The sequence below is a fragment of the Amphiura filiformis genome, chromosome 5 (assembly GCF_039555335.1).
Source record: "Amphiura filiformis chromosome 5, Afil_fr2py, whole genome shotgun sequence".
NCBI classification, from domain to species: Eukaryota; Metazoa; Echinodermata; class Ophiuroidea; order Amphilepidida; family Amphiuridae; genus Amphiura; species Amphiura filiformis.
In genome coordinates this window covers 74285010-74306960 of record NC_092632.1, presented here as the reverse complement: position 1 = coordinate 74306960, position 21951 = coordinate 74285010, and the positions used below count along the sequence as shown (strand labels likewise).

The 21951-nt window shown below is 35.6% G+C and overlaps 1 protein-coding gene across 1 annotated transcript in view; it reads left to right on the top strand.

The window, feature by feature from the left end:
* Nucleotides 1-21310, top strand: part of LOC140152390 (uncharacterized) — a 77095-nt gene extending 55785 nt beyond the window's left edge. The window contains 4 exon segments of the mRNA XM_072174695.1: nt 8120-8351; nt 9401-9802; nt 9805-10709; nt 10746-21310. Of these exon segments, the coding sequence (XP_072030796.1) occupies nt 8120-8351; nt 9401-9802; nt 9805-10709; nt 10746-11183 (1977 nt within the window). The 3' untranslated portion in view covers nt 11184-21310.
* Nucleotides 21311-21951: the final 641 nt, after the last annotated feature.

The following is a 21951-nucleotide window of genomic DNA, read 5'->3' as shown; positions in this document are numbered from 1 at the left end:
GACATCTGTTCAGTCTCGTGAGGTCAAATTAAGGTCACCCAGATATCTTGAAAGATGGCGATGAAATCTGGAACGGAGATATGAGATGCATTCAGATCTAATTTCAGGTTGTTCATTCTTATTTTCTCTTTTCGACTAAATGATATGTATTATAGGTTTTTAATTGTTCAATTGCCACGTTTTTATGTGTTTACTAGTGCCGTAAAACATGTCGCAACTCTCGCCGGTTTCTCGTCGCCGAGAGTTCACTTGACTTGCAATGGATGTTTACGTAATATTTTCATTGACATTTTAAGCTTACCTAATATTTTTGGAAGTCTGGCATGTTTGGAAAGACATGACATGGGGTATCCTTCGGTTTTGTTATTTGATAAAACTCTACATATGCATGTATTGTTCTACTAATGATGCTTGACGTGATATAGGTGTGTGTTTCACTTAAACTTTCAGTTTTAGGCATGTACTATGACTATCTATGTATGACATGTATGACGAATTACCTCTATGTCATGACTATCTATATGAGTATCATGGTTGGTATACTAAAATAATAATTTCTCGATCATAATGAATGTACCATGTGCACTGCGTAATTTCGCAAGTTTAGTGGAATTACACAATAGCACGATCGATTGTGCATGCACAGGAAATGCTATACCCTGTGTGGGCAAGTCATACTTCAGTATGACTTGCCCTGAATAGGCATGTTCATAAAATTTTGAAATTTAATAAATTCATCTAAAATTGCTTTCATTAAAAAGAGAATCATTTAACTTAAAAAATGACGGGTCAATCATGTATGTAGGCCTACAATTGGCAATGTTATGAGGAAAAGTAGCTCGCCTGAAATTCCCAAATTGTGTGTCCCAGCATTATCAATGGCTTCCTATCTCTTAACATGTGTCTATGTATTTTAGGGCCAAATTTTTGAGCACGCAGGGCCATTTTACAAAAATGTGCTAATGTTTCATGAAATGTGGCTTTCACTACTTCATAGTAAGTAGTATTCCACAGATGCATTTTTTCTAAAAATCATGCTAGGTTGGAGTTTTGACGGTCAAACTCGAAATTTTCTTCATTTTCCTATTGGATTACACAGTTAAGGCAGGATCTTGGTGCACATGAAACATAATGAAGCCCGCCCTCACATGTTAAAATGTGACCATGGCTACCCTGAACGTCCATATATGTTCGGAAGAAACGGATACATTGCATGAGAGCCTGCCAATTTAAGCTTCCTATAATATCAATTGCGTATAACATACAAAGTCACAAACTTACAAACTTCAATATGCACTTCAAATACAGCAGACCAGCTGTTAATTATTACCGATCCTGTGGAATAACTTACATAATCGTCCATTTCATGGAATCCCGTTGCTCAGAATTGCCAATTTCATTTTTATCTGTCAAAATGCGCTGTGGATGTGCTCCATTAATCACAGGTGTGAAACTGACTTTATACCACTCGCCGCTTGATCGCAGAAAAAGCCAGCCTCGTGGCACTAGGGCATGACGTCATCGTGGAGTCGTGGACGATGCAAAATTTCCGACGGGCGCCATATAACCCGATTGTGATTGCTTGCAAAAGCCATTCTTTGAAATCGTAAGCCAATCAATGAACGCGACGGCCTTTTATGGTATTAATTAATGTGACTCGCCAGTAAAGTACGTTGAACCTGATTGGTTTACAAAACTACTTTGATAATTGCTAAGCCAGTCAGCGTGCTCCATGCAACAACCTCGTAGAGGTTTTCGAGAGGCAAATTCATGCGTGGTGATCCAGTGATCGAGTATAAATTCAGGTTGACAACTGCTCTCGCGCGAGATCGCAGGTGCAATAACAATACATGGACACAATCAGTGACATTTACACATGTATATGTAATTCATGTAATAATGAATTATTTATGACATGCATCGGCTGGATTTTACGATCGAGGTAAGGTTTTTGGCCTGTCCCTGCGTGAATATCCTTATTAGTTTTCAGCATCAAAGATACTTACGATGACCAGTTTTTGCGGACACTTTGATAACAGGTAACTTTTATAGGTCATAGGGTAGAAACTATAGTTGTACAATTTGTACGAAATATACATTTTGTTATAGGCCTAAAATGTTTACAAAAATATATTGGTCCATACGTTGTGCTTGTATTCAGTTGTCGACGTATAAGGAAATGCAGCGCTACCCAAAGCGTACATGTATGTGGTAGGCGTTGTACGGTGACGCAATTGTCACTGCGTGCCTAGGCTATTGAGCTCTCATGATCGAGAAACTATTATTTTAGCTATATGAGAGGCTGCACCCATCGAATGTGTGTCATCAGCCCTCAGATCCGCCCTTAGACCCACACACACAGGCATAGAGTTGTGCAGTAGCATGTTTTGTTGACATTTTTTGTCAATGTTTTTTTACATCAATGACAGAAGTAGGCCTACTCCCATAATTGAAAACTCAAATACAAAGGACATCAGTTGGCAATCTTAATGTTATGCAATCAAGTTTACAACACATTACAATACAATGGGCAGAAAGTCACTGAGTCACGCCATTCAAGTACCAATATTGATTACTTCAAGTGGCCTACTGGAGTGACCAGATATAACCCTGTGTGTTTTCCATGTTATTTTGCAATAACAAAACCATGTTTTCCTTGATTTTGGTATGAAATTGAGCAAATAGAATTCAATGTCATGTCAATTTGGAGTTATTAAGGGCAACTAAAACTGATGTGAGGTACATGTAAGTTTTATCTGTTTGGAATCTGTATTGACTATTCTGAAGGAATTAATGCAATATAAACATTGTGTACTGGTTTTCAGTACCCTGTTTTCCATGGGTAGCAACCCATGGATTCGATCCATGTAATGAGAGGCATACTTTCATGACCTTACTTAAGTTAGCACATTTGCTATCTAGTCAGCCAAATTGGCCTAAACCGGGACCCAAACACAATACTTATTTACATAGAAATTTAAAAGAAATGATTGGTCAAGGAAACCTACATAAATATGTTGTCTATAATACTTCACTTGACCCAAATATATGATTTTTTTTGGTAATGAAACAATTGCACATGGAATTTTAGAGGGCTTTTGACAGCAGTTCCACATAGAAAATCTGCACTATTATGAGTCTACATATGCTGTTTTGTTTTGTTAAATATTGGCTGAATATTTTTTATGAATGAAAGTTAATCTTTGACAAAAAAACTATGTAACTTTGCTACGGAAAGTGCTATATGACAAAACGGTTTTCAGTTTTGGCTTTCTTGTCCGACGGCAAACCTGCTAAAAACTTACTAATTATAGTGAGAATTCCAATTGAATGAACGCAGCTTTCAATAGCGTGACGAATTGTTGCGTACACTGCGCAATGTACGCCAGCGTGTGCCACTGTGTGTGAGTAACGCAGAAGTGAATCCAACCATGGCAACGCACTCGTGATTGGTTAGCATTGTATCCAAGGTCGTGCGTTCGTGTTGTAATTTGAAATACGCGATATACGATCGCGGTTGGATCGAGTACAGCTGCTGAAAGCTGCGTTCATTCAATTGGAATTCCTACTATAGTAATTGTTATTAACTCTTGATTGTAAAAAGCCTATCCAAAAATTGTCAACCATTCATTGTCACGTGATTGTGATATCCTGATATCCATATTGTGTGAAATGTAAGCGGAGGAGGAAACATTTGAATATACATGTACATTGTAAATGTACTACATGTACCCATGCTCGTTAATCAAACCCAAGACTGTCAACTCTCACACATTCAGCGTGACTGAAACTTGTGCACTTGGCGGACACTTTCTCATGCTCCTCACGTCAATAATCTCACTCCAAGGCCTGTAGTTTAAATGCCAAGGCATATTTACTCGAGAACTCTAGATTCGAATTTGTTCACGATAGCTGAGCTCCTCTCTACTTGAATCCCTATGTTTCAATACCAATATTAAAAGATTGAGCTCCTTGTTGAGCACCTTGGTAAACTCAGGAGAGTGATTTTAACAGAGCTCCTGCAATTTTCAAAAATGAAGGTCTGAGACACAACATGTACAATTTGAAAGCAAAGTGTGCATCCATAAGCATTCCACACACATGAAATCTGTAAACAAAAAAGCAATGACGCTACCCGGTACGCAATGTTGTTACTAGGCAGCAGGTTGCTACTTGAGGTCAGAGCTGCGAATTACGCACACACATTTGACACAATGCTCGGCACTTGTACAATTTTGTCCAAGAATTAAAATAGCAAATAAATCACTAGTGGTAGCAAGTTTACTACCCTTAATGGCGTAAGCAACTGCAACTGCAGTCTACACTACAGTACGTTGCTGCAGTACTAAAGTCAGTGGTCGAAATAAGTGGTAGCCTGTCTACTGTCACTGATCACTGCTCGATGACTCGCTGCTCGCATTCGCCCGGTCGCCATGTTATGTTGACAAATTTTTCTGGGTTAGAGGAACGTTATCGTAATATTGTTTCACAAAAATGTTTTAAAAAATAAATGCATCGCAGAACTTTAAAATTTAATCAAAATTATAGCGATGAAAAAAGAGAAAACATATCTGGATCTGGAGACTAGTACCTTGATAAAAGAAAGTTATCGGCGTGCACCAGACTGTTCAGACACCGTTCCCTTCAATAATTAAATTTTGAGGAAATGTTCCGCGCGATTATAGGTGCTTCAAGCTAAAAAGGGAACAAATTAAATGGCAGCACCCTGAGCTGTTTGTGGATATCGCTGTTCCTGTATGCCGTGCCATGAATGTGTGTAGATCATTCAGAATGGAGAGGTATTTTCATAAGCTCAAGCCTCCACCAGGCTGCAGTTAAAAACCAAAATAAAGTTACCACTGTCACATAAAGATAAGTAACTTTTCCTGTAAAGTTACAGTGAGTCTCAGACTATATTAAAATGAAGCCATGATCATTGAATCTGAATCATTTGAATGTTATCATGAAGTTTTATTACTATTGTAATTGATCAAATGGATTTATTTTTCATTTAATAAAATTGTGTAAGTAATAGTGAATAAAATGTACAGGTATTATGGAGGGGGGTAATGGGTTACTTGCTAATAATTGAATATACTTGGAACAAAAAATTGGTTTGAATTGTGCGAACACAATGTCTTTTTTCAGGGCTATTGAATTTGCTTCAGGGCTATCAGAAAAAATGGCTACATGTAGATAGCCCGGATGGCTGTCAGGAAATGTCCCTTATTTCTACCCCTGTAAAGTGTCATGAGTGTAAGGGCCTGAAACATGTTCAATACTGGTACCCACATTCCTAAATATCAAGCCACCACAATGTCATGTTACCTGTGAAGGTTTTTCTTTCTGACGAGGCAATGACTTCAACACAACATTGAACACATTGAGGTAGCTGTATCGCATCAAATTTGTATGAAATCTACATTCTGTGCTTCTTCATTTTTGATTTAACTTATCTATATTAAATAGTGGAACGGGTTAGGAGGAAATTCAAGGGTTTAAGTTTAAAAGTTTCTAGCAATTCATTCTGATCGTGATGACTTCCTTTTCCCATTCTACACACACGTTGTCAAAAACATGTAGCGAAGATGACTTCCTTTTCCCATTCTATATATACAGGTTGTCAAAAACATGAAGCGAAATCTCGCTATTACTCCTTACATGAACTTGTCTGTACATAGACAAAAATATGAATCAAATACTGGACTCACCAACAATTTTTTTTTTGTCTGTACATAATTTACCAGCTGTTATTGCCGACCCATTTCACCTCTTTTTGTATTAAAATATTAAGACTCACATTTCCAAAAACAAAGGTAAAAGTTGCAATTTGTAATAACCCACAATTTATAAACCACCAAATTTAACATTTTGTTTGTGTGAGTGCTATAATTATGTACAAATGTACTCCCAACCCTCTTCTTACGCAATATAAGTGATGCTTCAAAATTCTGTGTAAAAATGTTGTGCATAGAAGCTTGTCCATTTTAAGACACTGCTTGTTTTCAGAAAAGTGCATAAAGCTCTTTTTAAGGGGGTACTACACCCCTGCCCAATTTTGTGCCTATTTTTGCATTTTTCTCAAAAATTATAGCGCATTGGCGACAAGTAAGATATGTATATTATAGGGGCAAGGACTACAACTAATGCACTGGAAATTTTATTTCAGCACAAACAACAGTTGGGGAGTTACAGTCAAAAACCAATGTTTGATCAATAAATCAATAACTACTTTCCTTGAGTTGCTGAATTTTCAGTGCAGTAGTTGTAGTCCTTGCCCTATAATATACATATCTTACTTGTCACCAATGCGCTATAATTTTAAAGAAAAAAGCCAAAATAGGCACAAAATTGGCCAGGGGTGTAGTACCCCCTTAAACAAAGGCTATTAAATAATTAGGAAATAGTTGAACAAATGTGTGCTCTTTATTTCAAATCACGGAGAGAAGTGTAGTACCGCAACATGTGGAAGGAAAAGGAGCTAGATGCGAGCTTCAACACTTCTTTGATTCCAAGTACATTGTAATGCCGTGTTTGATCACTTACTATATATTGGGGGCGAACAATTGACAGTGGCATATATTGATGTGGGCTTTGAGTACTACACATAGTGTACAGAAACCAGTATTTTATTGTTAACTTACTCAGCTCATGCTCAGCTTTACAGTATTTGAAGAAGCGAAACCACCAACACATAATAAAATGTCATTGAAATCAAGCTGCAAACAAAAGTTGGTAATTATTTTTAACACCCACTTCTCAGCTTGTGGTCATGTTGGAGCGAATGAATTTTGTTGAATCAGGAGGCAGATTTATGGCTGGCCATTCATGTCATTTGTCTGCCACAGTGCTACCACATGTGGACAATCTCTCTGCTAAAATAGGAAACACTTAAGGTGCAACTTGGGTGAGTTAGCTTTGTGGGAAATGTTCTAACTAGAGATGACAGGAAGAAGGATGATAAAATGCTTCCTACATGTAATCAAGGTAAAGGGAGGAGCAATGTCCCCAACATAATTCATAGAAAAAGGAAGTAGTGCTATTGGAAAATGCACCCCCCTAGTAAATTGAGTTCATATATATAGATATATAAATTATTTAAGTGGGAAGTTACTATGGAAGTGCAAATGGGCAGTGGCCTGTTGCAATTTCCACATTGTTTCATCTGACTGCCTGTCTGACTGGCTGTGTCTGTGACGAGCTGTTGGTTTCTTTCTAACCATCCAGCAAATGTCTGAAGAAGTAGCAGATCAACAGTTTGTTGTACCAGAACTTGATTGTATACGTAGCACATTGGGTAACCTTTCTCTGGTGAGGATTAGGACATACTGAGCAGATGTGATATGTGACGATATACTGAGTGAACACAGGACTTGCATACATGTAGCAAGGCTAAATGTTATCTTTTTGTTAATGTGGTGATGAAAAGTTTTAATGATGTACTAATTGTTTTGCTTCCTATTTTACACATGCTGTGATAAAATGATTCTACGATGTGTAGTTTGGTCATGTTCATTTCATCATCATACATTGAACTGGGTGATGTCTGTGTTGGAGAGAAATGATTAAGTTGCTACCACTATTGTTTTGATTGATTTGGCAAGATTTAAGCGATGCAATGCATATTATTGCACATTATTACCTTGTTGATGACTGCTATGTCTTCTGTTGTTGCCAAGTCATTGGCAAGTTAACATTGCTCTGGCCATATTGACACAGCTTTGTTGGCAGGAGTGTACAAAAAAAGGATTGTGAAAATCACATAGAATGTTCATCTTATAATTGGCGAAACAAAGTGAGACTCATAACATTGTGTATTGGTACGGTACAGAATGACTTGCACACAGTTGGGTGTAGCACTTAAATGCTAGTTGCATGTTGCATAATATGTGACTGGTGCACGCTGATGTGAATTTACCACTGGCACAGTAACAAAAAACGAGTAATTCTCACAAATTATAAGCCGCCCAACTTTAGAATTTAGATCAAGCAAGAAATGACTTTATCCTGCCTGGATGATCAACATTTCGTTTTCATTATCCGTTGCAGGCATTATGAGTGTTGAACACTGTGCAACAATTTTGCTAAACATTTTTTTCCATTATTTTGTACTTGACAGACTTCAGCAGGTAGCACACCAACCACTGACACCACCACCATGTCCAAGGAGGTGGAAGTCGAGGAGGATGGAAAGACCGGTGTGAAACGGGAGTCTGGTGAGGGGGCAGAGGAGCAAGAGGAATGCTACCTGGTGGAAGAAGATGAAGTAAACAAAACCAGCAGCAAGCGGAGAAGGGGGGATCAAAGCAGCAGGGAGGAAGATGAAAGTGAGCGTGAAGAAAGTGATAAAGGTTAGTATACCGAGGGATTAGTGCTTGAAGGTCCTATCTGCAATAGCTGCCATATAGATATTTGACAATTTCTGCATTCTATACTGTACACAATCTAAACAAATATGACATTTGGCAGCTATTGGCGATAGGACATTCTTGCCCCCAATATAATGTATTGTATAGTTGAGGTACCAATGATTTCAATGTTTAAAACTTGTAAAAGAAAACTTAACTTCAATCAATTCTTCATAATTCTGGGCATGTGATGATGATCATCGAAGGCTTAGTCTCCTCCAATTGTACAGTCAGTCTACTCTGAAGTACAAAGTACCGACGCGGACGCACACATTTTACCTGCAGCAGAAACGCAGCACTGCGCACTGTTTACGCGCTGCATACGTGCGCGTTGTTACTTTGTACTTCAGAGTGGACAGACTGTAATGCACTGGATGTCCAGTGGGTCAACCATCTTGTCATGATTGCTGATCAGCCAATCAGCATGATTATTTATTACTTCTGCATTTATGCTTGACGCATTGCTCATAACGCTAAAGAATTAGGAAATTAAGTTTAGGGTCTTGCATTCAAACTAGGGAATTTAAATGTTTGGTGTGGATTCAAACAATTCAAATGTTCCATTTTGATTCAATCGAGTATTTTAGGTAGATACTTCAAGCATTTCATGGTAATTATGTAAAGCCTTGTAGCATTCAACTGGATTCTGTCAGTAAATGATTTCGTAATAATGTGAGATGTGCATATGTGATACGATTTATAAGTTAGTTTGGATTCAATGTCTGGTATAACTACGTAATACAGTCTGCACCGTTTTTGTATGGTTAAGAGTTGCAGTTGGGAATATTTTTTATAAGGTACAAATAATGTAAGTGTTATTATTAGAGTTAGGCTTAGGATAAGGATTGAGATTTGGATTTAGAATTAGAGGATTAGGCTTAGTGTTTGATGTAGTAATCTCAATTAGTCATGTGATTACTATTTGTTAGGTACTTTTTTTTAAATCATATATACTCTTACATCTTCAATATTCTTTGTATTTTCTCTTACAGACGCAGAAAAGAGAATAACTCCAGTTCCTCCTAATGGCATTGATTCACCCACACCTAATGACGATGAGCGCAGGGAGCTAATAGAAAGATATGCAGCTGGAAGACTACACAGTGAAGATTCGGTTGGAATGGAACATGACGGACTGTATCCTACCAGTCCCGGACGCTTACTAGAAGGTAGCCTTAGTCCTGGAAACATCAGTGACGTGAGCCCATCTCGCCCATTGCGTTGTTCCGATTGTGGTTTTCACTGCGAATCTGAGCAGATGTTCGTAGCGCACTGTGAGGAACACTCCCACGAGCAACACCTGATGTGCGGACTGTGCAAACGAAGTTTCTCCAAGAAGCAAAGTTTACGCCGACACATGAATCTACACAGCGGACATCGACCATTCAAGTGTCCTTTTGCGAATATCGTTCATCCCGAAGATCACCTTAAACTACACATGCGACGCTGCACGACCCAGGACAGTGCAAGCAATTTATTTATAAATGTCCTGTGTGTGGTAATTCTTTCCCTAGTCAAAAACGGATGGTGAATCATATGAAAAGCCATCAACAGACTCTTCATCGATGTGATTTGTGTGACCTGACATTCCCCTCTGCCGTTGCATTTGAATACCATAAGAAGACCAAGCATGTGACTATAGCTTGTGCCCCCGTAACCGAAGGCGGGCCTTACATGTGTCCAACGTGTCGATGTGCCTTTACATCAGCCGATGACTATGCACAACATTTGCAGAGCCAACGCCATAAAGATATGGTGACCGCTTCTGTCAGGGTACCTCAGGTAGCCAGAAGACTGATAGTGAGTGACAGTCAAGAACAATCTATAGAGATAGTATCCGATGCGGCAACAATGGCTGCAGCTGCCGCCGCGGCTGCTGCAGGTATGGTGCCAAGCGAAGAGATGTCCCCGTCAAGCCATTCTAGGTCACCCTCACAAATTCCAAGCACTAGTGATCCCCAGCAGCATGTAAATGGTCCGCTCCATGTGCCACTCTCACTAGTCAAAATCCCCGCAATCACCGTTCAAACAAGTAGCAGCACTGAAACGGAAGATGGTTGGCAGAACTCCCCATCTCAGTATCCTCACAACCATAGTCCCAAACCTAGAAAGAAACTTGGTGAAACCGGTAAGCAGGCTGCATTGCCGGTGATTTCCGGCATTGTATCACTAAGTTCCGGTGGTAGCGTGGAAAGCACCGCTGCAGGTAGATCTTCGCCGCGTGAAACTGGTCAACTACACGTTAGCACCGAAGGGGTTAGCATCATCGGTTCGGATACAGCATCCCCGCTGGTTACGCCCCTATTCCGCAGCCCTTATGCCACAACGATCTAGTAGTCCTGCTGCGGACAGCTACCATCTAGTCGCCAGGAATCGACAGCTTCCTCAGCTAGCATAGGTAAACTGAATGGAAACCATAGTTTCAACTCTTCAATCAGCTTCAACTCTTCGTTTAGATCATCCAGTTTAGAGTCCCATTTGTCGTCTCAACTCTCGTCTCAGCTCTCCACTCAACTATCAACTGATACACCATCTGAAATTATGGGTCATCGAATGGGATATATACCTGTCATGCGCGACAACAGCACTCAAGACACCGTGTGGCGATGCATGTATTGCCATATCGTCTTCCCAGATAACATTCTCTTTGCCATTCACATGGGATGCCATGACCTACGCAATCCATTTCGATGTAATATATGCTCATTTCAGTGTCAAGATCGATATGAATTTACTTCTCACATCACACGAGGCTTGCACGATACTGATCACTGATTTTGAAGAAAATATATCATGAAAAAAATGATGTCAGTATTGATCTGTTGAGTTTTTGGGGCATAGCAAAAAGTAACAAAAATATGTTGTTCAACCCACTTCTGTTTTAACCTGGTTTCATCAGTTTGTTAACCCCTTCTGAGCACTACCTGCTGATCTAACATTGCCTCTGATTTGTCAATTACATGATATCTTCACTTTAATCACCAATCAAAATGGAGCTTTGCAAATAATTCACCCCAATTTTTCTGCGTGGTGAAATTATTCTAACAATGTTGCCAATTGGTCCAATCGATAATGAAAACTTCTTTTTGGCCAATCGGCAGGTAGTTCTCATGGGATTAAAACTTAAATCTGTTCCTGACTTCCTGCATAGCATTTTCTCTGCCAAAATTTATTGTTTCCCTTTCCAACCAAAAACTTTATTCACCTTGTTCTGAACCTTGCAAACTACATATAAATTGAACCTTGATATGTATACTTGGACAAATTTGGACAATAGTTGATTTTAGCCTTGGGACTTGTTGGTTATCCAATAAGGTCCTGCAGCGGTCGGAGGGACATCAGATGATATTGGGTGCTATAATACATTTATCAGTAACATAAACAACATCGATTCGTAAGATCTGACCCTCATTGGACAAACTTGCCGTGTGCACTAAATTTGAATGCTTTAACTCTTTACTTTTAACAGTTCCATTTACCTACTTACTTCTAATGGATGAAACTATGTTGAACATAACTTGGGGGTATTCTTATTTTGGAGGAATAACTTGACACTGAAACCTAATTGACTAGGCATTGGGCTGATTTTCCCACTTATGTAATAATTGACAAATGGACATAGAAACTATGTGAATAATACTTTTGATTTTGTGTAAGATTGAATTATTACAATATAAAATAGATGCACTAGGTAAAATAATAATAGTATTTCAAGTTAAAGATGTTTTATTTCAGGGGGAAAAGTCATTCCAATTTCAAATGTATTATAATTGTAACAAAATGTGATTTTAGCAACTACACAATGGCGTGTTTTACTTTTTTTATCCAAAGTAGAAGTGAAACTTTTGATCTGTGATGTGGACAATTGTACAAGTATATTGTAAATTTCTGTTACATACTTGATTTGCATTTTGGTTTGTTTTCTGGACAAAATCAATACAAAATGATATCAAGTTTTGATGGTAAAGTACAGTCACCCTGATTTGCATGTTTTAGGCAAGTACTGTGTGTGTGTGTAAACTAAATATTTCATGAAAAAGTCATTTATTTTTTTATTAAAATCTAAACCTAAAAGGAGGTAGAGTATTCACAGAAAGTGTTCATATATAGGATGAGTCAAAATATCAACAAAATGCTGGGGAAAACCAGTGGCACCACTGAAGTCAATACAAAGAGTGTGTACCGGTAATATAAACTGGTATGTTGTCTATTTTATTTGAAAGATAAATTAATTTACCATTTTCTGGGAAAATACGATTAGAAAACAAAAGATTGAAAATCAGGTAGCATACAGATGACCGTTTGAATCTCACTGTTTCTTCATATAAAACACTTAGCATATTTTTTTTTTATTCTTTAGGTGTTTTTTTTTTAGTGGTAATATATATTTGAACTATTCATCTCAAAGTTGACCTTAAAAAAAGCATTTTTATCTTCATATTACATTGAATATTTTTATTTGGAAATTAAATATGTCTTTATTCCACTAAGTCAACCTTTCAGGGTGTCCTTGATGCTGGAAAAAAACTCATGGAAGTTGGATACAACTTATATGACTCACCCTTTGGGCTTATCACCTTTTTAATTTATTCAAAAAGACACAATTTGCAAACCCACTATACACAGGACTTGGCATCTTGACATAGAGGGATATTTCTTGTCTCTCAAAAAATTGTAAATTATGATAATAATTATGGTTAAAAGTGCGATTCAAAGATGCAATCGTAATCAACTAATTATAAACAAATAAGTTTTATGACATCTGTATAGGATTTTTGTCATTGAAATAACACATACAAATAGTGAAATTATTAAGTTGAACAAACATTCAGCATCAATGGACAGGAAGAACATCATGTCAAATGCAAAACCTGAAAAAGTGGGCCCCAATGAAACCTCTTGTGTAATGATTTTGCCATTTTGTGTGCGATGCAAAAAAGGTTCAAAATTAACAGGATTTACATAGAAAATTCTGTTGCTTTGTTGGTCACTTACAGACACTTGTGCAGTTTAAAGATAAAAGGGAAGGACCAGAAGATGTGTTGGGGCATCAAACTACATAACAAGCTGACACAAAAAAAAAATCAAAATTGCACAAATGAGGTTTTGTAATTGGGGCCCACTTTTTACATACTGACCTTTACATATGGGGTTTTCCTGCCCAGTGGCGATTGGCAGTTGTTCTGATTACTCAAAAACAGATTGATTCTTCAAAGTGGAAGACGACAACCTATGAACCAATTCTGTCATCATCAATACCTGGGTTTTGTAGATAATTGTTCTTTAAACTTGGGAAAAGTTGAAAAACAAGGTTGATGTTGTACAAGTCGGACAAGTTTTGATGTTGCAATGGCCACCGGCCATGTATTGACCGAATTTATCCAAGTTGCTCCATATGCATAAGTAGCCTCTGCTAGCTGTAGCCTGTAAATTTATCGAACGTGTGTGTTTTATACGTATCTCATGCCCTGAAAGTCAGGCCTTACACAGGGTTTAAGCTCACAGCTAGGTCTAAATAAACTGCGAAAGATCTATATAAGTTCAACACAGGGTAAAGATTGCCCGTGGTGTTCTGTCCTATGTATATACGCATTTATAGACAAAATGTCACAACCTGCCTGTATTTCCACAGGGTAAGAATACCTGCGGTGATTAAATGCATGCTGTATTTGTACACAAAATGTCAGGACCTTCTAGTTTGATCTCGAGGCTAATATTTTCTTTGTGGTTGCCACAAGGTCTACCCCATTGTCTTTAGTATTGATGGTATTCTATTTGGATCACACCAAATCAGGTGCAAAGTATCTTGCTGCAGTATCAAATCAGGCGAAAAAGTCAAATTCTTGTCTATTATTGCTGGGCACATGAAAGGTATTATCCATTGCACAGCACACCACCACAGCAATAATGTTAACAAGTGAAGTCAGCAAATAGAGCATTTCTGTTGGAAATCTTAGGCGTTGTTTCGTAACGGCAACAAATCCAAATTTGATAGTGTGTAGTCTGTTTGATGGTTTCCAATAGTCAAAAGTAGTCCTATTAATATATCCTACAATGTGTGTGTGCGTATAATTACTAATTAATATAAATATGTTGTATAATGTATATAATAAGTACATGTATGTACACAAGCGATTAAATGGTTAACTTGTCATTCAGGCTTTACCTCACTCAGCTATATATAGCACATAATTATTAATCACCACTTCAGGAAAAGTCAATGTTGTAATTGTATTGATGTGAATCAAGAATAACCATTTTTGCACAAGCTGTAACTTAAGTTGGGAGGACCCTACTATGACATTTACGGAAACTATTTTATACAATGATTAATACAGAAAGAACATTGGTAATTTGATAACTATATGGATCAAAAGTTTTTATCATATAACATTTTGCATTCACATGGCTGAAAATTTTCATATCGTCAGGTTTCTTTTTCACAAACACACAAATTCAGATATTGATAAAAAAAACCATGTGTCTAATATTGATAAAAACAGTTTGCAAAGTAAAAGTCAATAAATTCAATCAATGAATAACAAAAATTGCTGAAATTAAATTGTATATACTTCTTGCCATAGGCCAGTAAACTGTTCTAAATATGTTTAGGTTGCAAATGATGTACATACTAGGTATGTATTGAATTTGAATTTCATGTTTCTGGAGTCATAGCAAAATGAGGTGTTTTTTTAATTACCTACTTAAAACCTAAACAATGCTGTTGGATCAGTGATTTTCTTGCACCTAATTTTTGTAATTGCTGTCCTTTCTGTTCAACTCAACTAAATGTTCTTAATGGATTATGTGAACGAGCTAAATTAATCACTGGGAATAGAAATTGAAACTAAATTGCACCCCAATTGCACACAAATTAAAGAATATTGGTAATATTGAGGATTGTAGCTTTGTGAAACTTTGTCCATGTAGTTTAGATATATATGTGTATTGATAATATGCAGGTGGTGTGGTATTTGATGTGTACACCTGGGTGTTTAGCGCCAGTCGTTACTCTCTGATTATTTTATTTGACAAATCTACCAGTTTTGTTTGTATCGTATGATTTTATTGTAGGATGGGTAGACTGAAGCAAACTTAATTGGTGGTATCCAGTTCATTTGATTGTTATTAATTATATGAGGCAAATCAAAAATTGGATGTATGGTGGTAGTTTCATATAGCAATTTGTATTTGTCACTATGTGTGTGTGTAAAACTTATAAACCACTCCTAGCTATCGTAGCAGTGGAGCTAATGTGCTAGTGCCTCTATATTAGACAATTGGTCGTATTATTATATGCATTGTGTAATATACATAAGTTGTGACTATGGGTTTAGATGTAATTATGTTCCATATTATTTGACTTATGTTGGATGGCATAAATTACAATAACAGTCAGGCTTTTTCATCAATTACATAATGGTCATTGGTCAGGGGTTTGTATCATCATGATTTACTGAAAACCAGATGGTTGTCTGACACTCAAAACAGTTCAGGGAGGTTTTAATCACACGCTTACAAAGCACAATCAATATATTTCTATCGGGGGCCTTATACACACACTTAGTTGTGATCATAACTTGCCAGCTTACTAAACTGAAAAGTGAATTTCTTTTTTATTTCATTTTGTGCTATTTGTATGCATTTTTCTCATGTTTTACACTACTAACTCAAAAGATTTAAGTGTCACCAGATGCTATTTGTGAATCTTGTAATAGAAAACAGAGTAATGTTAGACACTGTTGCAATAGGTCTGGGGTTCCCATCGTGGGGTCATGTACATGTGTTTGGGGATGGGAGTAATCTTGTTGTTAAGAAATGTGGTGGCATTCCAAAAAAAGTTTGGGAACCCAGTGCAAAAGATGCACAGAGAAAGCTCATTGGCTGGCATACAGGTTATGTTAGTAGACTTTTTCCCAGCCTCTGAATATGCTACGTGTATGATGTGTATCAAAAACTGGTGTAATGTATACTTGTGGTGGAAGTGTAACTTCTATGATCCTGTAAAGGTATCACAATACCCCATTGTGTTTTCAAGTTTGATAAAATTGATGGTTGTTTGCTTAGCAATCCTTATTAAACGAATAATAAGGGCTTTTTAGGCCTTCAAAGGTGGTATTTTGTAACAGTGCAGTGTTCTAGGAGTGATTGTTACAACAGTTTGGTAATTAATATAAAATAAAACCCACACGGGTGATTCTGTTAATTAATGTATTATAACTAAGAGAAAAAGAATTGGTGACCCACCATGTCCCAATGTATAATTGATATATATATATATACATATATAATTAATTATAATTATTAATCTATATTTATTTTTAGTTTTCTACAAATTTGATATATTTTGCCAATCAGTGCAGATATCAAAACATTGACCATGTATTGAATGAATATATTACCATATTAATGGTATAAATTATTGCTTGTTCAAAATAGCTTGGAACATGACTCCTTGTCGCTAAGAAACTCAAATCAGGAAAACAACAAAAAGAATGAATGGGAAATGAAGTTTACATTCTCAAGGAAAAAATCATTTGTTTTTGGTTCATAGCTACTGACTGAGTAACTTCAGAAATAACAAAATAATTTATGTTTATTATTCATTTCCACTATTAATTAAATTATACTAGAGTATTAGTTTAGAAAACATTCAAAAAACAAACAGCCTATAGGTTAGTTCATGTTCCAGCTTAAATTGAACAAACTTTATGATCAAGTGTGTCAAACAAACCAGACAGTTTTCAATGGTGCTGCAGACCACTTGAACATAATGAACTTTCTTTTGCACTTTTATTGCAAACCAAACCCTGTGTACAGATTTAAGGTTTATAGATGAAAGAAATCCAGCTTTCCATATACAAATGAAGACATTTGTCTTGGATACTTTGTATATATTAGGATTTATATCATTATTTTTATGTAAAAAGAGCTCATCAATAACAGAATTTTGTGCAATATTTTAATCACTTTGTTAAATTGTTTTTCGTACAAATTAAACTAATTTTTAAAGACATATATTTGGAAAGGTTATTCAGAAATTTTAAATATTTGATTGCATAATTGCAATATTTTATTACGAGACGAGTAAACAATTTAACAAGATCGTTGGTATTGCCTGTATGCTAGTTCAATCTTTTGTTGAACCAGCATACAAAAACAGACTTTGATACTAAGTCTTACTTAAAACATTGTGTATGCATTGTATAAAAGATAGAAATTATAATATTTAAGATTTTATCCAATTATCATGGGGCATTCCAAGCCTGTGCGGTACAAAGGTATCATACACATTATGTATAGCATCTTCCAAAGTTCTTATACACGAATAACAATTAGTGTACTCTTTTTTTGTATAAAAACCAAACTAGTGCCCTAATGTATTCACGTAATGTTGATACTAAGAGTAAGTTTAAGAGTACAATTACTAGAAACCAACATTTTTTTGATATGATCAGAATATATTTGACATTGTACTTGTCGTGGCTGAATGCAACAATAGTAAGCATCATTGTCAGCCTATCTTTTTTGTGAATTAATCAACAAATGGACCAATTTCAATGTTTTTTGACAAATCTTTATCTATTTATTTTTTACCAGTTGTAAAACTTTTAAGGCACACTTGCCTAGGAAATTCTTTTGCTGGCACCACACGGCAAACTGTACATTTTTAATATCTTTTCTAATAGGTGTTTGCAACTTTGCATAAAGCAGTATTATAATGCCACCATGAGTGAGTTAAATTACAACACAAATCAATGAAAAAGAACACTAATTAAAGCCATATTGTAACATTTGCCGAGGAGGACGCCCTCAATATTTTTAAAAATTCTGTTTTTTAGCTGATTGTAATGTACATGTAGTGTACTAAACTAACATACCCTGCAAAAATCAAGACTTTAGGTGCTGTAGTTTTGTCAAAATCCGAGATTTTAAATAAACCGTCTTAATAAGACGGTTTATTATTATGATGGAAATATTAGTTCATTATTACAACCGCCGGAGTAACACGCATTGGCGCTGGTAGTAAATTCCAATTGTCTTTGTTTTGCCACACTTGTTCGGCTCAAAATTAAAAGGGGACATATCTGTCAGTAAAAGCTAACATTTTATGGAAAAAAATCTATTTGTATAGAAATGTTACAATATGGCTTTATATGAAAGTTATATCAAACCAGTCATTGTTTTAGGACAACAAAAAAAAAAGAAAAGTAAACAAGATTGAGATTATAAAAACTGTTATTCATATCAAAAACGAAATACTTTAAATTTTGTAATAATTGACAACTTAAGTATTAAATCATTTACACTACCTGTTTTAAACTTGTAGGTTTTGTGTTGTGCCAGTCAAACAGTATTTTAGGCATGAATGATGTTGTAACGTTGATCAAAACAAGACAAATTTTGTATTGTCATATTTTATCAAGAATACTTAAAATAAGTGCAAATGATTTTTATTTGTTACTTATATATTTAAGATAGGCAACAAAGCTGTCTTTATTCTAAGGATTGCATTAGGTCGTAGACATGTTACATGAGTCAATTACCGATGTATTATTAAACTATTCCATGTTTCTATATGAAACACCATGCAGATGTAAACTCCTGCATTATTACTAATAGCTGCCATGTACAGTTTTGATAAAAATAAATGCGGCTTAAGAACCAAAGTAATCAGAACTTTTATCACTGGAGAGATAATTGAGCTGAAGTTTTTATATTTCAATTATAAACTTATGAAAAATTGGTTAATTAATTTGTTGGAATTGTAATATTTGACAATTAAATTTTTAATCGTGAGGGTAAAATTAGTGGGCCACTGGGCGTGGGGGACTTAAAGAGCAGTTTTGATATGAAAAGAAATTCTTAGATTATCTAAAGTGTTATCTAAAAAAAATATTTAAAATTAAATAAAAGTGTCAGATTGTTGAATCAATTTAATTAGCTCTTTGAGTGCATAAACTTCTGATTACCAAATGTTCTTCTTTTTATATATAAATCGGAAGATTACCTAGACGATACAAGGTCTATATTTATAGTAACGTCCAAATAAAGTTGACGGTATTTGACGTCAACTAGGTACCTCAGTGTTCCGTGGTTTGTGAATCACATCACAGTTTCCTTCTTTGATTTATTTGTGTTGTATGTAGTGTACCAATTCCAACCAGGATGATGTAATTATTCCCTGGGACTAAACATGTACATTTTTTGATGGTTGTGAATGATAATTATAATTATAAATAATATGAATAATTTTTTTTTTTTTTTTCTTTTATCATTTCATTTACTTTATTATAATTTTTTCTGTAAAACATTGATGAGAATGTTTTATTTGATTTTTAATGTGTAGTTTCAGGGCAAACGACATGATATTGTCAAGTGGCTTATTAGTAGTTGGATGACAATTTTGATGTTTTATGTATTGTAAAATGAAAAATGGTTATAGGGACTATTACACCCGACCAGTACTACAGATAAATACGTATATGAGATGCCTGCCCCAGCAGTAACCTTTTTATGTACTCTGGGGCACTAACAAATGCTAATAACAAACCACAATATTTTGGGGTCCTTTACCAGGGAAAAATGGAAGGAAATTGTTAAATGATACATATTTATTATTTTAAAGTGGTACTACGCCCCCTGATAAATTTTGTGACTAATTTTGCTCATAAAATAACTACACACTGGTAACAAAAGTTATGCATATTATAGGGGCAAGGAATTCAATTACTTCACTGAAATTTCAGTGATTTGAGACAAGTGGTTCATTATATATGTTAAGAAATGAGGTACATTCTAGCAGTACCTCTTTTCTTATCATAAATAACATACCGCTTGTCTTGAGTCGCTGAAACTGGATTCCTTGCCCCTATAATATACATAACTTTTGTTACCAGTGTGTTATTATTTTTTGAGATAAATGCAAAAATAGTCACAAATTTATCAAGGGGTGTAGTACCACCTTAAACATAGTAATTGAACATTAAGCTATTTGAAAGAGCTAAAATGCAATTGAATACCTGAATACAACAATGGTCCGAGTCCATTTTGGAAATTTGTCTTTGTCGTCTCAAATGAAACAGAAGATGATGTTTCTTCTAAAAGAAACTACCAGAATTATCATAATCATATATTTGGTTAGGATATACTAATGGATTGCTTTCAAAGAATCGTCATCTTTGGTTTTGTTTCATACGGCAAAGACAAATTTCCGAAATGGACTTGGGTCATTGTCGCATTCAGGTATTAAATTTGACTATTATTTTAAAATAAATAATTCGTAAAATGTTTTGAGGAATTTCATTCAACCTAAAAGATTAAAGAATCCATACCATTCAAAGTATTAAGTTTGTATTAGCATATTTTATTATATATATATAAAATGTGTAAAGTATATTACACTGAATGAAGAATGAAGAGATGCATAGTATTTTCAATGTATCCTAATAATTATATTTGTATAAAAAACAAACTGGTCTATAATGCAGTAATTATACTGTTGACTCAGTGGAAGATATCATACAACTCTTGTTGAATATATTATCAGATTTTTTAAATTCATTTTTTTTTTGTTGTAATTTATAAAACATACATAAATACAAGAATTCTTTTATGAAGCTGAACGAGTCTTCTATGAATGAATTGTATCATAATTCTAAATATTTGTATATGTGTGCTGTTGTACATGTGTATCTATGTTATACTTCACCTCTCCTCAACCGAGAGAGAGCTGACCGTCAAAAGCATTTTATGTTCATTTGTTTGGATCCATTTATTTTTGTGGTGAAACTTGAACCTCATCACCAAATGATTTGGGTTCCAATTTATTGGTGGATTTTTGTGTGAAAATGACAATTAAAGAAACATGACTGATCAGATTACAATCTGAAACTATTGTATACCTTGTGTCTTGTCATTTTATTATTGCGTTTTATTACTTATTTTTTGTAATAGTAAATATAAAATAGACATGGATTTTTGCAGCGTTAAGGGGAAGGAAGGGTCATTACAGGTGGGGAATTTGTAGACATTGTTTTGTATTGTATCTTTAAAATTAATGATAAGTACATAAAAGTATGCATTTTCAGAAAGGAAATAATCAGATTCCTTACAAAATGAGCAGTTTTTGAGAAAAGTACCAAATTTTATCAACTTTTTGCGTCCACCATGATAACAAGTTGCCCTTAAATTTCAAATCAACAAAAAACACATTTATGTTGCAAAGACACACAACTAGTTGTTCGCTTTTGCTCGGGCCCCTGGGACCAGTGTTCGAAATAAGCACTTATCCTCTTGTCCTCTTGTCCAAAAATCACTGGGGACAACCATATTGAGCTAAGTACTTATCCCCTGGACAACCACTATATTTTACCTCCAAAAGGATGACACATTTTGGGGACAACCAAAATGTAGTGAGGACAAGCAGAATTTATGCTTTAGTTATCCTCAGGATAACCTCCATATTTTCCTTATTTCGGACACTGCCTGGGACCACAGTACATAATATTTTACTTCTGTTCCCAAAACTAATCCCAAAAGC